Source organism: Dendrobium catenatum, unplaced genomic scaffold (genome assembly GCF_001605985.2).
Source record: "Dendrobium catenatum unplaced genomic scaffold, ASM160598v2 fragScaff_scaffold_1392, whole genome shotgun sequence".
In the NCBI taxonomy this organism is placed as follows: domain Eukaryota; kingdom Viridiplantae; phylum Streptophyta; class Magnoliopsida; order Asparagales; family Orchidaceae; genus Dendrobium; species Dendrobium catenatum.
In genome coordinates, this window is record NW_021319854.1 from 611,428 (window position 1) to 628,603 (window position 17,176).

A 17,176-nucleotide genomic window follows, 5' to 3' on the forward strand; every position below is an offset into this window, starting at 1 on the left:
TGAAATGATATTTTTCACAATCTTTAATAATTTAGTTATATTTTGAAATTATGCATTTTCACTCTATAGGTATTTTACTAAGCATGTTTTTAATATAAGCATTAATAATGAATACTAGTATATAATTGGGTAATAGCTGGTAAATATTGCTTTCATTGTAATGTGTGTAAAAGATAAATAGATTGGTTAAGCCTAAATAAAGATTGGTTGAATCGTATGATAAAAATTGATTGACCTATACAAGATGGTGGGCCGACAAACTTTCTTTTAAATACATTGGTTTGGTGTTATCCATAACTATAAAATGATATAATGATTTCAAAGGAATGATTGGGAGTTATAAGGAGTTATTTCTGTACCGACGGAAAAAGTGTGACATATATGCTTACTGACACAACATTTTTTACTAATAGGATACCGACTACTAAAAATTATAGTGATAGTCAGGATTTCTTACTAGTTTAAGTGTGATTACTGAAATACATATTACATATTCATCATTACTATGCCATTTTCTTGATATTGTACTAATTTACTGTTACTATAAAAATTTATTATACATATTTATTATTATTGCATTGTTTTAATGCTACGGCTATTGGATTTACTGATACCAACACCATAGTCGATACCATTACTGAATTGTTATTAATACTATTACTGTTATTGATTCACTGTATTTACTACTGATATTATATATGTAATATACTAAGCACATGATATACTAAGCATGTGATTAAGATACATATATGATACTGATATAGACTCACTAGATAACATGTATATATTATTATAAAATTTTACAATAGTTATTTAAGTTTGACAATTTTTTACTGATGCTTTGGTTTTACCGCTTTATACGATTGTTTTACTGATTGATAGTTCTGTTATGATGACTTTTTTTTTGGATTCGACACTTGTAATAGTTTATTGATTTTTCCACTGTACTACTTTACTAGCTTACATACCATACTGTTTTACTATTGATAGATTCTTATAGTACTGTATGTGAGTTTTATTATTTCTGCAATGATTCTTGATCATATGACTATTATTGTTGTGAATTGATTAATGACATGCATACTTCTTCTTTGATATATTGGAATTCAGTTATAAGATTTTAGTGTAACTTGTTAGGTTATTTAACTCATTATATGTGATTTAATTGATTTCAGATCAGGGCAAGGGAGCAGGAGTGGGATATTAATTAGGCTTTCTCAGGTTCCTTTTTTTTATTTTAGTTTTTCTTTTGTAATCAGGATTTGGTTAGATGATATGATTGTATGATTCACGAGTAATGTATATAATTCTTGGAATAACGAATACAGATGTACATTGATACTTTGAATTATAATTTTATTGCCGATAATTATTGATAAATAAAATTAGAGAGATGTGGTGTTATTATTAAAAGCTAAGAGAGAATTCTTCTAAATTAGATTCTTGGTGTGACAATCATTGCCCGCTGACTATCGTCCCTTTAAATATCATTACTCACTGATTACGATCCATCCGACATTCATCACTAGCCGACTATGATCCCTTCGACCTTTGTCGCTTCAAACCATTTTAAACATTTTGGAGTGTTAATGTAGTTAGCAAGCGACGAAGGTATTAATTAACACTCCATTTACTTTCATGCTTTATGTCTGATAATCATATTAAAAATCATTCACTCACCCTTTTTGTCATTCACATGCCAAAAGGTCCAGTGAATTGAGAAACTAAATGCATACTCATATATGCTTTCATAGATATTAAACAAGTAGTTGAGATATCATGCTAAAGGAACTCGCCCTCAAGGGGGGCCCACGACGGGAACTCGCCTACTGATCTAAGAGGTGCTACTTGCCTGAAACTCGTAGGAAAACAATCAAAACTCTCCTGAGGCTACCAAGGAACTTGCCCTATTGTAAGGAAAATCAAAGAATTCTCATCTCATCAAGCTAGGAACTCAACACCCACCATATACCTTGACTACCATCTCAATCTCTTGGTCTTTTCCAAAGCAATCATCCTCATGCAATCTTGTCAAGCTAAGCTACAAAAAAATGCCTATTTAATGAACCATCATTTCATCTTTCCGTAATCATCCGAAGGGCTTCTTCCTTCCCATGACAATATGTCACTTGACTCACTTCTTAGGAGATCCAAGATCTCTCACAAAAGTCACTGGCAACATACAAAAACATGTTGGTCACAGGTCCCCTCATCTTAACGCTTGCCAACTAACTCACCCAAGCCTACTTGCTACGCAACACTAATGAGCTCACCCAAAGATAACTCATTGAAGCCCTTCATACCTCATCCTCTTTCAACCAATCAAAGGATCACATCATGTCTAGACATTTGTATAAAGTTGTAATTTTTTTTTTTTTTGATATAACATTTCCTATACCTTTCAAAATCCCATAAATAAAGAGAGATGAAAAATGATTTAAGTATTTATTTTTTTATTGATTCCAATGCTAGTTCGTGATTCATTATTTTTATTATTATTCTATTTATTATCTTTCTAGCTCTACTCTCCATTCTCACATAGATTCCAACACACTCACTCACTAAGCATGCCTGCTAATAACATCAAGTATCATCCAAAAAAAAAAATATTTGGATCCAACAAAACCTTTGCTAGCAATTGTTTTAGTAAAACAGCTCAACAAATCATTCTTGTCATGACATGCAACAAATAATCATCCATGCAAGCAACCAGTTTAGTCGAGACATGAAAAATAATTAAAATAAGATAAAATTAATAAAAATATACTTAATAATAATAATTTTATATTATAATAATAAATATTAGAGATTTCTATAATAAAAATTAAACACAATAACTCTTAACACTAAGATAATTCAAAAGTAGAACAGAAGGGGGTACCAAAATATAAATATATAAGAGCCAAGTAGATGAAGTTGAAAGCATGATGAAATTAAGTAGCAAAGTGGTACATCTAGAGATTCTAGAGGAACCGTTAGTCCCAACATTTGAAAGCAACCGTCAAATCTTTTTTAAAATAAAAAAAAAACTGACAAGTGACAAAAAGCAAACAGATTCTCTCTTCGGCTAATTGGTCATGGATTGCATCAGGGTTTTCACTTTTTCTCTTCCTTCTCAGCCTCTGCAGCCTTCTTCAACCTGGCACCAACCTGCCTAGCATTCATTCTCTCAACACGAAGTTTTCCATAAGCCTTGAAAGCCTTCATCTCATCTGTGACTTTCACAATCTCAACTGAAGGCTTGTCAAGCACAAAAGGCATATAGTCACCCTTCACCTGGGTGGCCGTAGCAAGCTCTTCGGGAGTGGAATCACCAGCCTATATAATATAATTGAGGAAAAATATATCTCACCAGTACCATATGCGAAACAAAGTTACTAAGAGAACAAGTTTTGATAGTATAATTCACCTTAAATTGCCTTGCACGTCTTGGGAAAATGACTAGCTTAGCTTTGTATGTCTTCAGCCTTTGCACATTGGCCTGGAGACCTTCCAAGGAGCGGTTCTTCCTACGGTGATCAACTGCAATGCCAATTGTGGGTGCAAGCTTCTTGGGAATTCCTGCAGCCTATATAAAGCCAGATATATGAATTTATAAAGACCTCATATGATGATAGATTCAGGAACATAATACAAATTGTTAAAAATAAAAGAAAAGGGTAGGCAGGTCTACTGGGTTCAGGGATCTGAAAGAGAACAGTAATGGCTGTATATTAACAACTTGACAAAAAAAATGTGAACTCATAGTGCAATATAACATGTAAGAGGAAAACAGAACAAATTTGATGATAAACTTTGCTAAATACCTTGAGTTCCTCGAGAGTAAAGCCTCTACCAGCTCTTGGTTTCATATTGTACTTCAGAGTCTGGCACCGAACAACTGGGCGGAGGGGACCAGATGTTGGGCGAGGGAAGATTTTCAAAGCCTTCTTCTGTCTAGCTGCAATTTCCAACAAGAGTTGAATTAATTAAATATAGGATTAGAAAAAAACATCAAATGAAACAATTAAAAATAATCTAAAAGGCTTCGTTTGGAACGGCTTTCTTGTTGCTTCTTAACACAATTTTTTAGTATAGAATTTTTAATTTTTTATTAAAAATCTGCTTTAAGAAGCAGTAAGAAAGCTGTACCAAATGAGGGCCAAGTCTGAACAAACAGCTAGTTCAGGATATTTGTAAATAACATAGTGCAAGATGCCTACCAACACGTCTTCTGGTCTTTCGTGCAGGCTGGTTGAACCAGGTCCTCACATAGTTTTGCCAATGCTTTTTGAAGTGACCATTTGGCACTACATTATTGTGCTTCACCATGATTATACCTAGAAACCGCAATTGGAAAAAGATAAATCATCACAAGAATAACTCACATATCTGATAAAACTGAGAATGCAACAATCAAAAGATAAGACAAGACAAAATGCTAACACATAATCACAACTTCTTAAAAGCCAATTTTCACAGTTCAGGGCAAAGAGTTTATATAGAAAATGATATTATCAAGCTCTAATATCAAATGAAATATCATCCTCTTCCTCAAAATATTTGCTTTCCACAAGATTCTGCTCCGTCAACATGAAGAATTTCAATAATTAGATAATAATCAAGTAAAAAGCCAATCCTCTGATGCATCAAGTTACAGCACAAAAACAAAAGGTTACAATGCTGCATAGACCCTTTTCTTATTATTAGTCAAATAGAATGATTTTTCAAAGTCCAAATCTTTATTTGCTGCTTCAGGGAAGATTTCTTCGTAGTGCTTTTGAAGTGGACGTCATTTCCAAATAAATTAATTGATTTTATCAAAATCATTGATGGCGATATCTAAGAAATCGTGTCTGTGCAATGTATGGTTAACTTTTACTAAGATATAAGCGGTATTATTATGAAAGTGATATCTATCACATATTGTGCTTAGTTTTGAGTTTAAAATCAAATGATATATAAGAACAATACGAAATTTAGAAAACATGTCATAAAAGTAGTACATTTGGTCTCAAAATCAACTTGAAGAAAATGTTTTTTGGTGTCTATTTAAAAATACTAGAGCAATCAAGAAACATTTATGCAATTCAAATTAAGTAAGCCTACATCCAAAAGAGAGGAGAGAGTATTTGATCTACTATCAAATAAGTCACAATCATAATGTATAATAAAAACACATGACCAACCCTTTCAAAAACCTAAATAAACTCCCGCTCAATAAAGAAAAAAAAAGTGGCACCAAATCTCTCAAATTAAGGTACCATCAATTTGTTACAATGATATTTCAAACTTATATAGCTACCACCCCTTGCAAAAATACCTAACTACTGCAAAATCACAACAATTTCAAACTTTTACACAAGAAGATTGATACCTACCCACAAGGTGTTTCATGCATGAATATTAAATCAAGTCAATACCCAACATAATTTCACATAAAAAGCTTGTAAACTACCTCACAATGTCATTCATGTATGATAATTAGTAAATATCTAACAAATCTCACCCTTAACTTAATATTATAATGAAACGCATCTGCTTTATAACTCCTCTTCAAGGCAATCACTCTAAAACGACAAAACCCTGGAAGACTCATCAAGCATAAAATTTCGTCCGAGTTGAGTATCTACAAGAGAGATGTGTAGCACAAATATTACATTATGAAGGTGTACCTGCTAAAACCATCGTGCGCCTACTAAATTTTTTATCATAAAATAAGCATATATTCAATTTAAATTTTGTAACTGTACAAACTAGTATTGAGAAAGACTATGTGATAGAGTACTCTAACCATCTCTTAAATCCCTCCCTCAACTTGTGCATCTATTCATTCCAGAACAATTCCCAAAAACTAAATGCTAACTCTTTTTTGCTTCTCTAAATTTAGATGTTTCACTAAGGTTATCAAATCTAAATCATCAACATTGGGTATTGCATAATGTAATACATAGATCCACCAAGTCTATTTTTCTTCAAGATAACCAAAGCAAACGTACAAACCTCAAAGGTATTAGCATTACTAGAGAATATACATCCTACAACACTGAGAGCACTTAAAATTAATATATTTTTTCTCCATTTTAGAACATACCTGACTCCAATCAACGAAACAAACACAACCTCATGCATCCACAACTCCACCATGCAAAATCTCTCGTCTTGCAGAACTCCATTTTCATGAAAATGCAACGGTTATAACTTAGCTCATATGTGAAAAATATCTCCAAAATATAATGCATTTGAATAAAAGTTGAGCTCATAATCCATGACTTTTAGCACCTATCTTCATCAATCACCAAAAAAAATATCACTAATATCAAAACCAAACCAATACGCAATTACATTAACATCGCCCAACTTCTCCTTGTTGTTACCATTTGCAAGCAGTTTTTCCTCTTTAAACCATGACAATCCCTCTTTATATAAACTTTCTTCTTACAGCAAAAGGAATTAATATTCTAAAACTTGCTACAAACTTGTACCTAGCATGACTAGAGGCACTCATGCTTATAAGATCCTACAATAAACCTTCAATTGATCGTCATCTCTCAACCGCCTTTGAAAGAAGTTAACTATTATCATCCTCTAAACTTATTGTGTTACATCCATACAGCATGGTTTCCCAAAAATGCTCAGAAGGAGATAAAGCGAACAATAGCAACAAAGCATAAACTTTATCCTCAACAGTTACATTAATATTCTTTGAATCTCAAATGATGAAATTCAACACATTTAAATGCAATTTAATAACATAATGACATGCACAAGAAGCAAGTAGAGTTATTTTACTTCTAATAAAGTTTGTTGAGAGACTTTTGGCCATTTACAAAAACTAAAGCTTGAGCCACAAAACTTTCGCAGTTTTTTCCTCTAAGGCCACTGTCAAAAACATCATTTACCAAATATAATTGAATCTAGAACAACAAATGAACTGAACCAAGTCAATCAAGAGCTTGCTTGAGCTCGAATGCTCATTTTAAAAAAACCTTGATTGCGCTTGGCTCGAGCTTGATTTAAGTTTATTTAATAACATGGATGTATGAACTAGAATTGAGCTTGGCTCAAGATCATTTCACATTATGATTGCCGAGCTATAACCGAGTAGCTCACTTGGAAAAATAAAAGAGCCTTATTAAGCCAATTACAAGTCGTATTATTTATATATTTGTTACAACAAACAAGCCTTATCAAGTCTATTAATAAATAAAACTATCGACCTGCTAGTCCGCTAACTGAATGGGCCTTATAAAACTTATAAATGAACAAAACTATCGAACAACTAGGTTGCTAATTGAACAAGCCTTATCAAACATCTGCTTAATGAACATAAAACATACAACATTTTATTTAACTAAAATAAATAAAAAATTTAGATATATCAAATGATGTAATAATTAAATATTTAAAGTATTAAATGAATTTATTACAAAGTCTTAAACATGAATTTGTTTCTAAACAAGCAGATTATCAAGAATTAAATAAGTGTATTATTGAGTATTAATTGAGCTTTGTAAAAATATTTTTCGTGAGTTTTATATAATATTATTAATTATAATAAATTAGAGCAACTGACTATTCATGCTTGTTCATTTATTAATTGAATATTTATGAAAATTTTTAAATTTGTTTAGTTAATTAAACAATCATTAACAAGTCTGACCAACCTTAGTCAAGAGTAACTTTTTAGCCTATTGATTCATTTGCACACTAGTAGAATAATTAAGCGAGGCTTCTCATCCATCATTATCCTATCTTCTTCAATCATGGAATTGCCTTAACAAGTCCATATTGAATTAGAGCACCACACATCTTACAATTCCAAAGCACAAAACTCTTTGAGCCACAAAACATCTCAATCTCAAACTTCATGTTATCATATTTCTCATAAGCTCTAGTTTGATACCAACTATTCAAGAAATAATGTCTACAAAAACATAGAACAAATTCGATGAACCATAATATAACTACAAATAAGATCAAACACCACAAAAAAATCAATATTTGTGCTAATCAACTAAAGTAAGCCTATGTCCACAAGATAATAGAGGATCTAATATAATAACATATGTCGACAACAAATGAGAGATCATCTAATTACTAACAAAAATGAAACAAATCATGCTGTACAATAAAAGAACACTCATTAGTCCTTCCCAAAACTCAAGTACATTCTCTCTTAACAAAGAAAAAAGAGAAGCCTTGAATCATTCAAGCCGTAAGAGAATAATATGATAGAGATAATGAATAAAATGGATTAAATAGCAATGATAGAGAGCTTTCTCATCCCTCATTATCTTAGTCTTCTTCACTCATAGCTCCAAAAATCTTGATACACCGATTAGTGACTTCATAAGTCACTACGGGTTTAGAAAACCAAGCATCATGAAACTCCAAAAAATCTTTGAACCATCAAATGTTTGATCTTGAACTTTACATCTTCGTATTCCTTATAAATCTCCACTCTTTATACCAGATAATCAGAAAAGAATAGTCCAACTTCATGGAAGCATCAATCCATGAACAAATACAATGAACCATAAAATAATTGCAAAAGAGACCAAGCACCACAAAAAGTAAAACAAATCTATAATGTTCAACATAAGCAAGTTTAAGCCCACAGGAGAGGAGAAGATCTGCTCTAACAAAAAGGCAAAAAGTATGTGTACAATTAAAAAGCACTCATCACCCCTTTCAAAATCTCAAGTACACCATTGCTTAACAAAGAAAAAAAGAGAAAATACAAGTCTGTTAAGGGAAGAGAATGACTTAACATAGATAACAAAGAAGGAGAATTAAAAACATAAAAATATCAATTTTAGAAGTTCCTTAAAAAGTTACCATCAATTCTTCAAAATGATAATTTGATCCCTTGAAAATGAGTTTCTTGATATCCCTATATCATTCTTTGTCCTCTCCCCTATTATCTCTCTTATCAATTCCTTCTAAACTCCTTCACAAGAAGCTCAAGATTGCCTTACACTTCCATGCATTAACTTATATAAGAATCTATGATGTATAACAATCTAACTTATGTAAAATCACCTAGCACATTTTAAGGATTTCATAAATGAGGTTGAAATATACTTTACCATATAATGCATACATAAATACTAAGTCAATACATAATAAATGACCTGATATATTTTTAAGCTTTCACGCAAAGCATAAAACATATAGATCTATCATCTTGTGATTTATGCATGATATTGGGTCAAAATCTAACTCTCATTATCATCCCTAACTATACAAATATGGCCAAAATTGATAATGCAATAAACACTCAAAAATACAAAACGTGAAAAGAAGAATAATATTACAAGTTACTAAGACTTTTTTTTATAATTAAGGATTACCGATTAAGTAGTAACTTATATAAGAAATATGATATTAAGCTCTAAGAACTAATTAACAACATCTTCTTCTTGCTTTCTAAATAAATTTTCTACTTCTAAATGTGAAGTATTTTGAAAAATGAGAACATACACACAAAAAGGTCAATGCAACAATTTCACAAGCCAAAAATAAAATCTTTATTGGGTTGCATGTCCCCCTTGCTTATTTATAAACAGAGATTATTTTCTTGAAGTCAAAGTTTTTGCTTGTTACTTCAGAAATATTGTGTTAGTGATCTCAAAGGGAATAGCATCTCTTGTAGAAAAAATATTAATCTTGTCAAAATCCTTAAAGACAATCTCTAGGAAATCAGACATGGGGTATATGGTTTAGTTACTAAGATTTTCATGTTCCTAAGATATAAATAATATGAATATTATCAAGATGCTATTGGTAATTTTGGTTTAGTGTTAGATATCAAGATGCCACAAGACATACCAACAAAGTATGAGATAATATTTACATATCTCATATATTTAAATAAGTTAGCAAACCAAACAACTGAAATCTTGCCAATAACAAAAATATCATATAGCAGATTTCACTGAATCAGACAGTCCAGTAATACCAGAAATCATTTCACTTTCCAGGAATACCAGTACTGCAGAAGACATGAAACATAAAACTTACAGGTTCCAAAAAAAAACGAAAAGAAGGCATAAAACTTCCTCCTAAACCATAACACCTAATAGCTCGCCTTCATGTTACAAGTAATAAAAACATTTTCCCGACGGCCGTAGCCGCATATAGAATTAGTTGTAAAACTATTGCGAAAAAATAAAGCTTTTGAAAGTTGGGTAATATACCGATCCAGTTGTGAAAATTTTTATCTCATCACAAGAACTTCTTTAAAATAGCAAGAAAATTGAAGTCGGTTAAAATAGAACTTAGAAAAGGCTGTTCAAATTGCATCCTTCAAATCGATTAAAACCAATACTAAAATCAGCCAGTAATTCTTCCCAAATCATCAACTTCTAGCACATAGTAGCAGGAATTGGTTTGCAACTTAAAAATCACAAGCATATTCAAGTTAGGGATTCGGTACAAACAAAATAAGAGAAATGCTCTCTATTTAGGATGAAAAGAAGCTGAAGAAAAACTGAAAAGAGGTATTGAAAAAGTTAAAAGGAAGAAGGACAGTGGGTTTACGGTATGCCGACGCCGCGTTAGCTTTCTACCTCCAACTTCCGGCGCCCGAGATGCTGCGGCTCAGGGTCTTGAAGGAAGGAGAAGGAGCATAAAATACCTGAAGCCCTAACTTAAACGGTATTGATCCCGCCCATCGTTTACTGGACTCATCCAACACTCGATATTAGCCGTTCGTTCAAACCTGCTATTAACAATACTTCATTTGGGTAGTGGCTTGTTAGACCCGATATTGATCCGGTCAGTGTATGCTTAAGCCAAAGGAACTTTTATTACATCCGGTGCAAGGACGTAGAGGAACGTCCGGTCGGAGTCAAATTTTCGTCAAAAAACTCGGTGTTTTCTCGGTACAACTAGGTATTATTTGATAATAACGATGAATACCGCTTTTTGAAGACCAATACCGAGCTATATCGAGAAATACCGAGTTGTACCGAGTTTTTTCTAGGAAATACTCGATACAACTTTTGTATAACTCGGTATTGCTCAAGATAGTTCGAAATAACTCGGTATTGGGTCTTCACATGATGTTATTCCTCGTTATTATTTGATATTGCTCGGTGTTTACTCGGTACAACTCGGTATTTGGCAGAAATTTGCCTCCGACCGGACGTTCCTCTACGTCCGGTCGGAGGACGTAATAATTGTTCAAGCCAAAGCCGGTTCTTTTAATGTATAGAACAAATCATATATCTAAATATGACTTGTCTAGCCCAATGACAATATGGGTTTCGGGATAAATTATTAGGTCTACATGTAAGTGTGTCAAAATTCGACACGATTCAAAAATTCAATCCGAATTCAATCCAAAAATTTCAGTTTTCAGATAAAAAAATAGGTAACGTTTGGGTTTCATGTTCTAACCCGTTTCTAATTTCGTGACGGATTTGGTCAAGCTGAAAACCCGAAAGAAACTTGAAATAGACCCGGGTCACTGTCCCACATCGCGTCATGAATACCCCCGCCTTACGCTCGCACCCTGCTCCCACCTACTGGTTAGCGGTTCGAGTCCGGGTCTAAATTTCTAACCCGTTTATCTAATCGGGTAGGGTTCAGATCAGATCAATTGAAGGCAGGGTCAATTTCAAGTTGGACTCGAACCTGACCAAAAAACCTATTTTGACACTCCTATCTCCATATATCAAAGCTTCTTGTGGATGTGTATTCACAATTGTGTATTCAAATGTATTGTATAACATAGTTGTGTACTTTGATATATCTGCCTAACCTAATAACTTATTGGGTTTCAATATAACCCAAATATAACCTATTTAACATTATAATATCTAAGTTGAATATTTTTAAAATATGCAAAGATAGACCATTTATCTTAATCTTTGGTTAATTGATTGATTTTGGGTGTCAACCAACCTACATATGCCTAACTCGATTTTGACCTATCTAATGTGCATGTCAAAACATAAGACATGAATCTTAGTTGAGCCATCCTGAATCCAATTTTCTTGGGTTGTTAGGTGTAGGTGTCAAAATAAACATGTTGTTCATGTTTAAGCATTCTCAGTTAAGTAATTAGCTCAAATTCAACTTTCTTAATAAATTTGTTTATTAAACAAGTCAAACACAAATATGATATTTATTATGTGAACTTATTTTTTGCATTAACGAGTTTATTGTTTCAGTAATATCCAAAAATATTATGCATATGTAATAAGATAGTTGAGAGTTGCTCATAAAAATATGAGATTTTTTATGTAAAAATTTTGGAAAGAATAAAAAAAAACATTGGGGTTAGCTCTAATAGAATATTTATACTAGTGTGAGTTGTATATTTTAAAGAAAGCATTTCCCAGTAATTAGAGAAAACAATGATATAATATAATAAATATAAATTATGAAAAAAAAGGCTTCGATGATAGAAGTAAAAGGAGTATTGAGGCTTCAGAGTAGTCGTCAGGAGATGATTGACGATATGTTCAATTATCCTCCTTAGCAAAATGTCAATGATGGGTGTTGGTGTTGATATTGGCGACGATAATCTACTTTGTTGGCAATGATGATCATAGGCATTGTTACTGACAATGGGGTCGCCCTTACTGGTGATGGTCTAAGTAGGCCTTCAATGATCATGGTGGGCATCAACCTTGAAGGTGACAATGGGCATCAATTTTAGTGGCAACAATGAGTGTTAACCTTATCATTGGCATCAAGCCTCAAGTACTTTGATGCCTCATTTTTTCATGCTCAATCAACACAGTCCATCTAGCATGAAGATTTGACTTTCAGATATAACTTAGTCCATTAAAAAAATAAATAATATGCTAGGTTCAATTGAGATAAGTACTAAATTCATTCGAAGGATCCACTCAAAATATTCACCTGGCTTCATTTCAATTTTGATAATCTCAAATCAACATTCACTTATCCTTTCATACCCTAGAATCTTAATGTGAAAGAATTTCATATTCGTCTCATAATTAATTTATCGGAGCTACTAAATCCATTTATCTAAGACTTAGCAAAAGTGTGTGTGTGTGTGTAATTATTCATCAAAATCCATTTATAGTAGCTAGAAGTCCAATCAATATATTTGTCCATCTTTCAATACTCATAGCTAAAAAAGAATAATATAAGAAAGTACGTATATCTAAACCTGAAATCCCAAAATAAGATCAGCCTTGCTCTACCAGATCTTGACCCATTCTTAATAAATTTGCAAAAACACATAGTGAGTTAACAACCCAGTAGGTTACCAAAACCTACCACTACTATTAATGTGAAGTAATATAAACAACATGCATGTAATCATTCAATCCATATCAACATAAACATGAAATAATAAGAACATGTGACACTCAATATGAATAATGCAATTCATATGAGCAGTGGGAATCAATAAAAATAATGTAATTTAAAAATTAGTGATAAGTAATCATATAAAAGATTAGTATGTTATGCTATTCCTATACTCATGTCTAATACAATGTCATAGTTAAACTCATGAATATACATGTTTATAATTTAAACCCTATTTCTATGTATATGACATATCATGCATATCAGTATACATATCATATCACGCAAGTGTGTCGCATATGTTCTATATATGTCATATAGTATCAATGCATGTACATCATATTATATAAAGTGTAATGCATCATGTATATCATGAATTTCATATGTATTATATATCATTATATCAGTTGTGTTTTGTGCTTGTATAAGTCTGTTTTATGTCATATTCATATCATGCCATGCTCTATTCTATTAATAAATAATACTAACATGTATGAGAATCATATTATAAGGAAGGTGGGACATTTGTCTTTCATGGTGTTTTACTTGTATTAAGTCCAGGCCTTTCCAACAAAATAAGAATCAGTCTTACTCATATCAACTATGTAAATAGAATCAATCTCAAATCATATGTCACAAGTTAAGTAGCTTTCATATAAAAAATCTTCATTTCATACACGTTAGTGTATCATATCATATCAACCATTCTCCTTATACTTCCCTTTTCATGTCTTTTAGGACCACACCTTAAAACTTATCTAAAGGAAAGCTCATCAATCTACTCTCTTGTATATGATAGCATATCTCCAACCAACTTGAATCAGTTAGTCATTTTCATCCAGCATTTTTTCTTTTCCACATTTTATATCATATATTTCATAATAATATACAAATATTGTGCACACATCTTATTTAATTATCATAGCATGTAAATCTATTTAGTGTGCTCATTAGTACGCACATTTTATGCCAAAATACATGTTAGAATAGATGAACAATAACTTTATGCATAACATATATTTTTATGTCTAAATTTAGTATACTAACTCTTGTTCATTTTATACTTGGCATTACTCTACTTATTTATAATAAAAAAGACATATATGTAAACTAACCAGTGAAATCTGAATATGAACATGTCAAAATATTTAGGATGATAATATCTACCATATATCAATACTCACCCCTCCAATGGAAGTTCACCAAAATAGAAGTGATTGTATTTTTATCAAATTTAAGAGTGAAAAAATTAATACAACTAGAAATAATTGAAAATAGATGTAGGGTTAAGGTTACCTACCACGGCCAAAGCTCTTTTCTTAACTCGAGCAATGGAAAATTATGGCCCAAATATCTCTCTCTCTCTCTCTCTCTCTCTCTCTCTCTCTCTCATCTCTACTCCTATCTCACCCTTTACCTCTCCTCTCTTATCTGGCCATGCAAAGAAATGGAGGGGTGAGTATTTTGATATAAATGAGATTTGATATTTTATTTTAAAATGTTTTTTTATCTATAATTATAGTGCTTACTCAAACCCTTGTAGTCCTGAGAGATTGGTGCTGTAATGCTTTATAAGCACAACATCATACTGCTCTTAGCCAAAATTTTAAATTTACAAGAATTTTAGTGAAATTAAATTTTGAGGTTATTACATATTCTAACTCTCTTGTGAAGAAATAAGTATCATCAAATAAAGTTATACTTCAAAGAGGTGTATCCCCCCCATAACATGGCAAAGTAGTTTCTTAACCATGATGCTTAAATTAAATAATTAATATTCTACAACCAACATTCTCTGCATGACTACTAATTCTAGATGGCATGATGAGTTTGGTTTAATGAAAAAGAAATGCAGTGTAAAAGATTTCCATCCTATGATTTTTAGTTTCAATTGTTATGTTTGATTTGATGAAAAAGGAATGCATTGCAAAGTAAAAAGTGTATTTTAAATACATTTGAGCTGTTTGGTTGAGTACACTTGTAAATTTAAGAATTTACTTTTTTTTTGTTTAGTTAATGTAAGGGAATACAAAAAAAATAGCAATAGTTGATTGGACGTGGTTGACAGTGAGAAAAGAGGGCTACGACAGACGCAACTAATTATGATGGGACGAAAGTTTGTGATGAGCAGTGATGTTGGCAATGACAGTCAGTAGATGGGTGGTGATCAGCAATATCAATGGTTTGTGATGGGTGATAATGTTGCTAGAAACCAATGAAAGGCAGGGATGATAAAGAACGATGGAAACGATAGTGGTCAGTGAAGAGTAGTGGTGGCCAGCTGGTTGTGATAGCTGACTAACATTACTTTTACCCAAGAAGTGTATTGGAAATTTGCTTAAAATTAGTGAATTCCAAATATGCTCACGATGAACTAGAGCATGATTTAAAAATGCACTCTCAAAATGCATTGCATTTAAAATGCAATCATCTAATACTTAGAATGCAACTAATCAAATTACCCCTTAGATAATTATTGTGAGAGACTATCTTCTTCTTTATTTTCTTCCAAACTATTATTGTAAAAAAAAAAAAGTGCATTACCATATTATATGATGACCAAGACCACAAACTACATACACTTTAGTGTTTTCTCTCTATCTCATTGCATATTCCTTTCCATCCATCCTTGTAAGCATACTCAGAGACTCCCATATTAGCCTCTTCTTCCCTCCCCAAATTATAAGCGGGAAAGATTTAAGCTTGAATCTCACTTGGGATTGGGTTAAGGATTTTATTATTATTAACCTCAATTTAGTGCTCTCCTTGATATTATTTAATAGTAAAAGAGGTTTGATGGATGATTTTCCATAACGTGCTAATATATTGCTCATTGCTTTTTCTCTCAAACACTCTTCCAAAATGGCATGGAAGGTGCCTCTTTTCAGACTAACTTAATAGCACTCCTAGCACAATTCTAGTAACTTCTTAGGAATGATATATGCCCATTTGAATGCCACTTTGATAAAAATTGCACAAGAAGATGCTTTTCATGCTTAAGGGATGATATAGATGATATTGTTGTGGTAAAAATGATGAGATTAGGGTGTTCTTCTCATATAGAAGAGTTTATAAAAAGAAATAAGAGAAGAGATCCAAAGAGATATGACCAATAATTATTATCTCAACTCATTTAAAATACTCATGAGAAGTTATATTATTATTAATCAAGTCAAGTCATATTTAGAGAATGTGGAATTCTCAATTTGACAAACATACTAGACTCACCAAGGTTAATTACACTTGATACCACTATCAAGAGATACTCTTGATAAATAAAATATGACTTCATTTTTATCTGTGTTGGTGATTTATCAAGGTAAGCGTATGAATAATGATTGTTATCCTAATAAGATAGTCTATAATTTGAGAAGGATCAACCTACAAGATAGAGGAAATCATTGAAATCAAGTGAGATGAATGTCTCTCCATACATAAGCATTTGTGATAAAGATCTTTGAATCTTTTTAAACTAAAAAAGGACTGTGAGAGGCTCAAAGGGTGACGTGTATAAAATAAGAAGTCCATGAAAAAAAGAATTAACCTTGGTCAAGTCTTTAAGAGTCTATTATCCCAAGTTATCAAGCTTAAAACTACTTAGCTAAAAAGGTTGGTGACCCAACCAAATCATGCAATGTACTATCAGTAATCGTGAACTGTATCATCCATAGTTAATCTCATGACCACATACCAATGAAAGAAAACTCAAAATCTTATAATGTGATTTAGGGTATATATGATCTTTATGGTGAAAGCAATAACTCTATTGGTGTCCTCTTAAGGTAGTGGTGGAAATGGGTTATATGGGTGGTGGTGAAATGTGTACTCAGGATTTGGATAGATTTGGTATTGAAATATCTAGCTATCAAAGGGTAAGTTTTTCAAAGAAGAAAATGGTGAA

At 32.1% G+C, this 17,176-nt stretch overlaps 1 protein-coding gene across 1 annotated transcript; it reads right to left on the reverse strand.

Annotated features, from left to right (window-relative positions):
- Window positions 1-2,907: 2,907 nt before the first annotated feature.
- Window positions 2,908-10,678, reverse strand: LOC110113916 (60S ribosomal protein L13-1-like). Its single transcript, XM_020846636.2, has 5 exons — window positions 10,525-10,678; window positions 4,203-4,319; window positions 3,807-3,940; window positions 3,410-3,568; window positions 2,908-3,318 (listed from the first exon to the last, which is right to left on the reverse strand). Exons 2-5 carry the CDS (start codon window positions 4,309-4,311, stop codon window positions 3,097-3,099), a joined length of 624 nt encoding a protein of 207 aa, XP_020702295.1. The 5' UTR covers window positions 4,312-4,319; window positions 10,525-10,678; the 3' UTR covers window positions 2,908-3,096.
- Window positions 10,679-17,176: the final 6,498 nt, after the last annotated feature.

Coding starts and splice junctions, on each gene's coding strand:
- LOC110113916 (XM_020846636.2), bottom strand. CDS start 4,311: ATGGTGAAGCACAATAATGTAGTGCCAAATGGTCACTTCAAAAAGCAT. Junction 3,569..3,806: donor TTACTCTCGAGGAACTCAAG/GTATTTAGCAAA, acceptor GGCTTTATATAG/GCTGCAGGAATTCCCAAGAA. Junction 3,319..3,409: donor GACGTGCAAGGCAATTTAAG/GTGAATTATACT, acceptor TATATTATATAG/GCTGGTGATTCCACTCCCGA.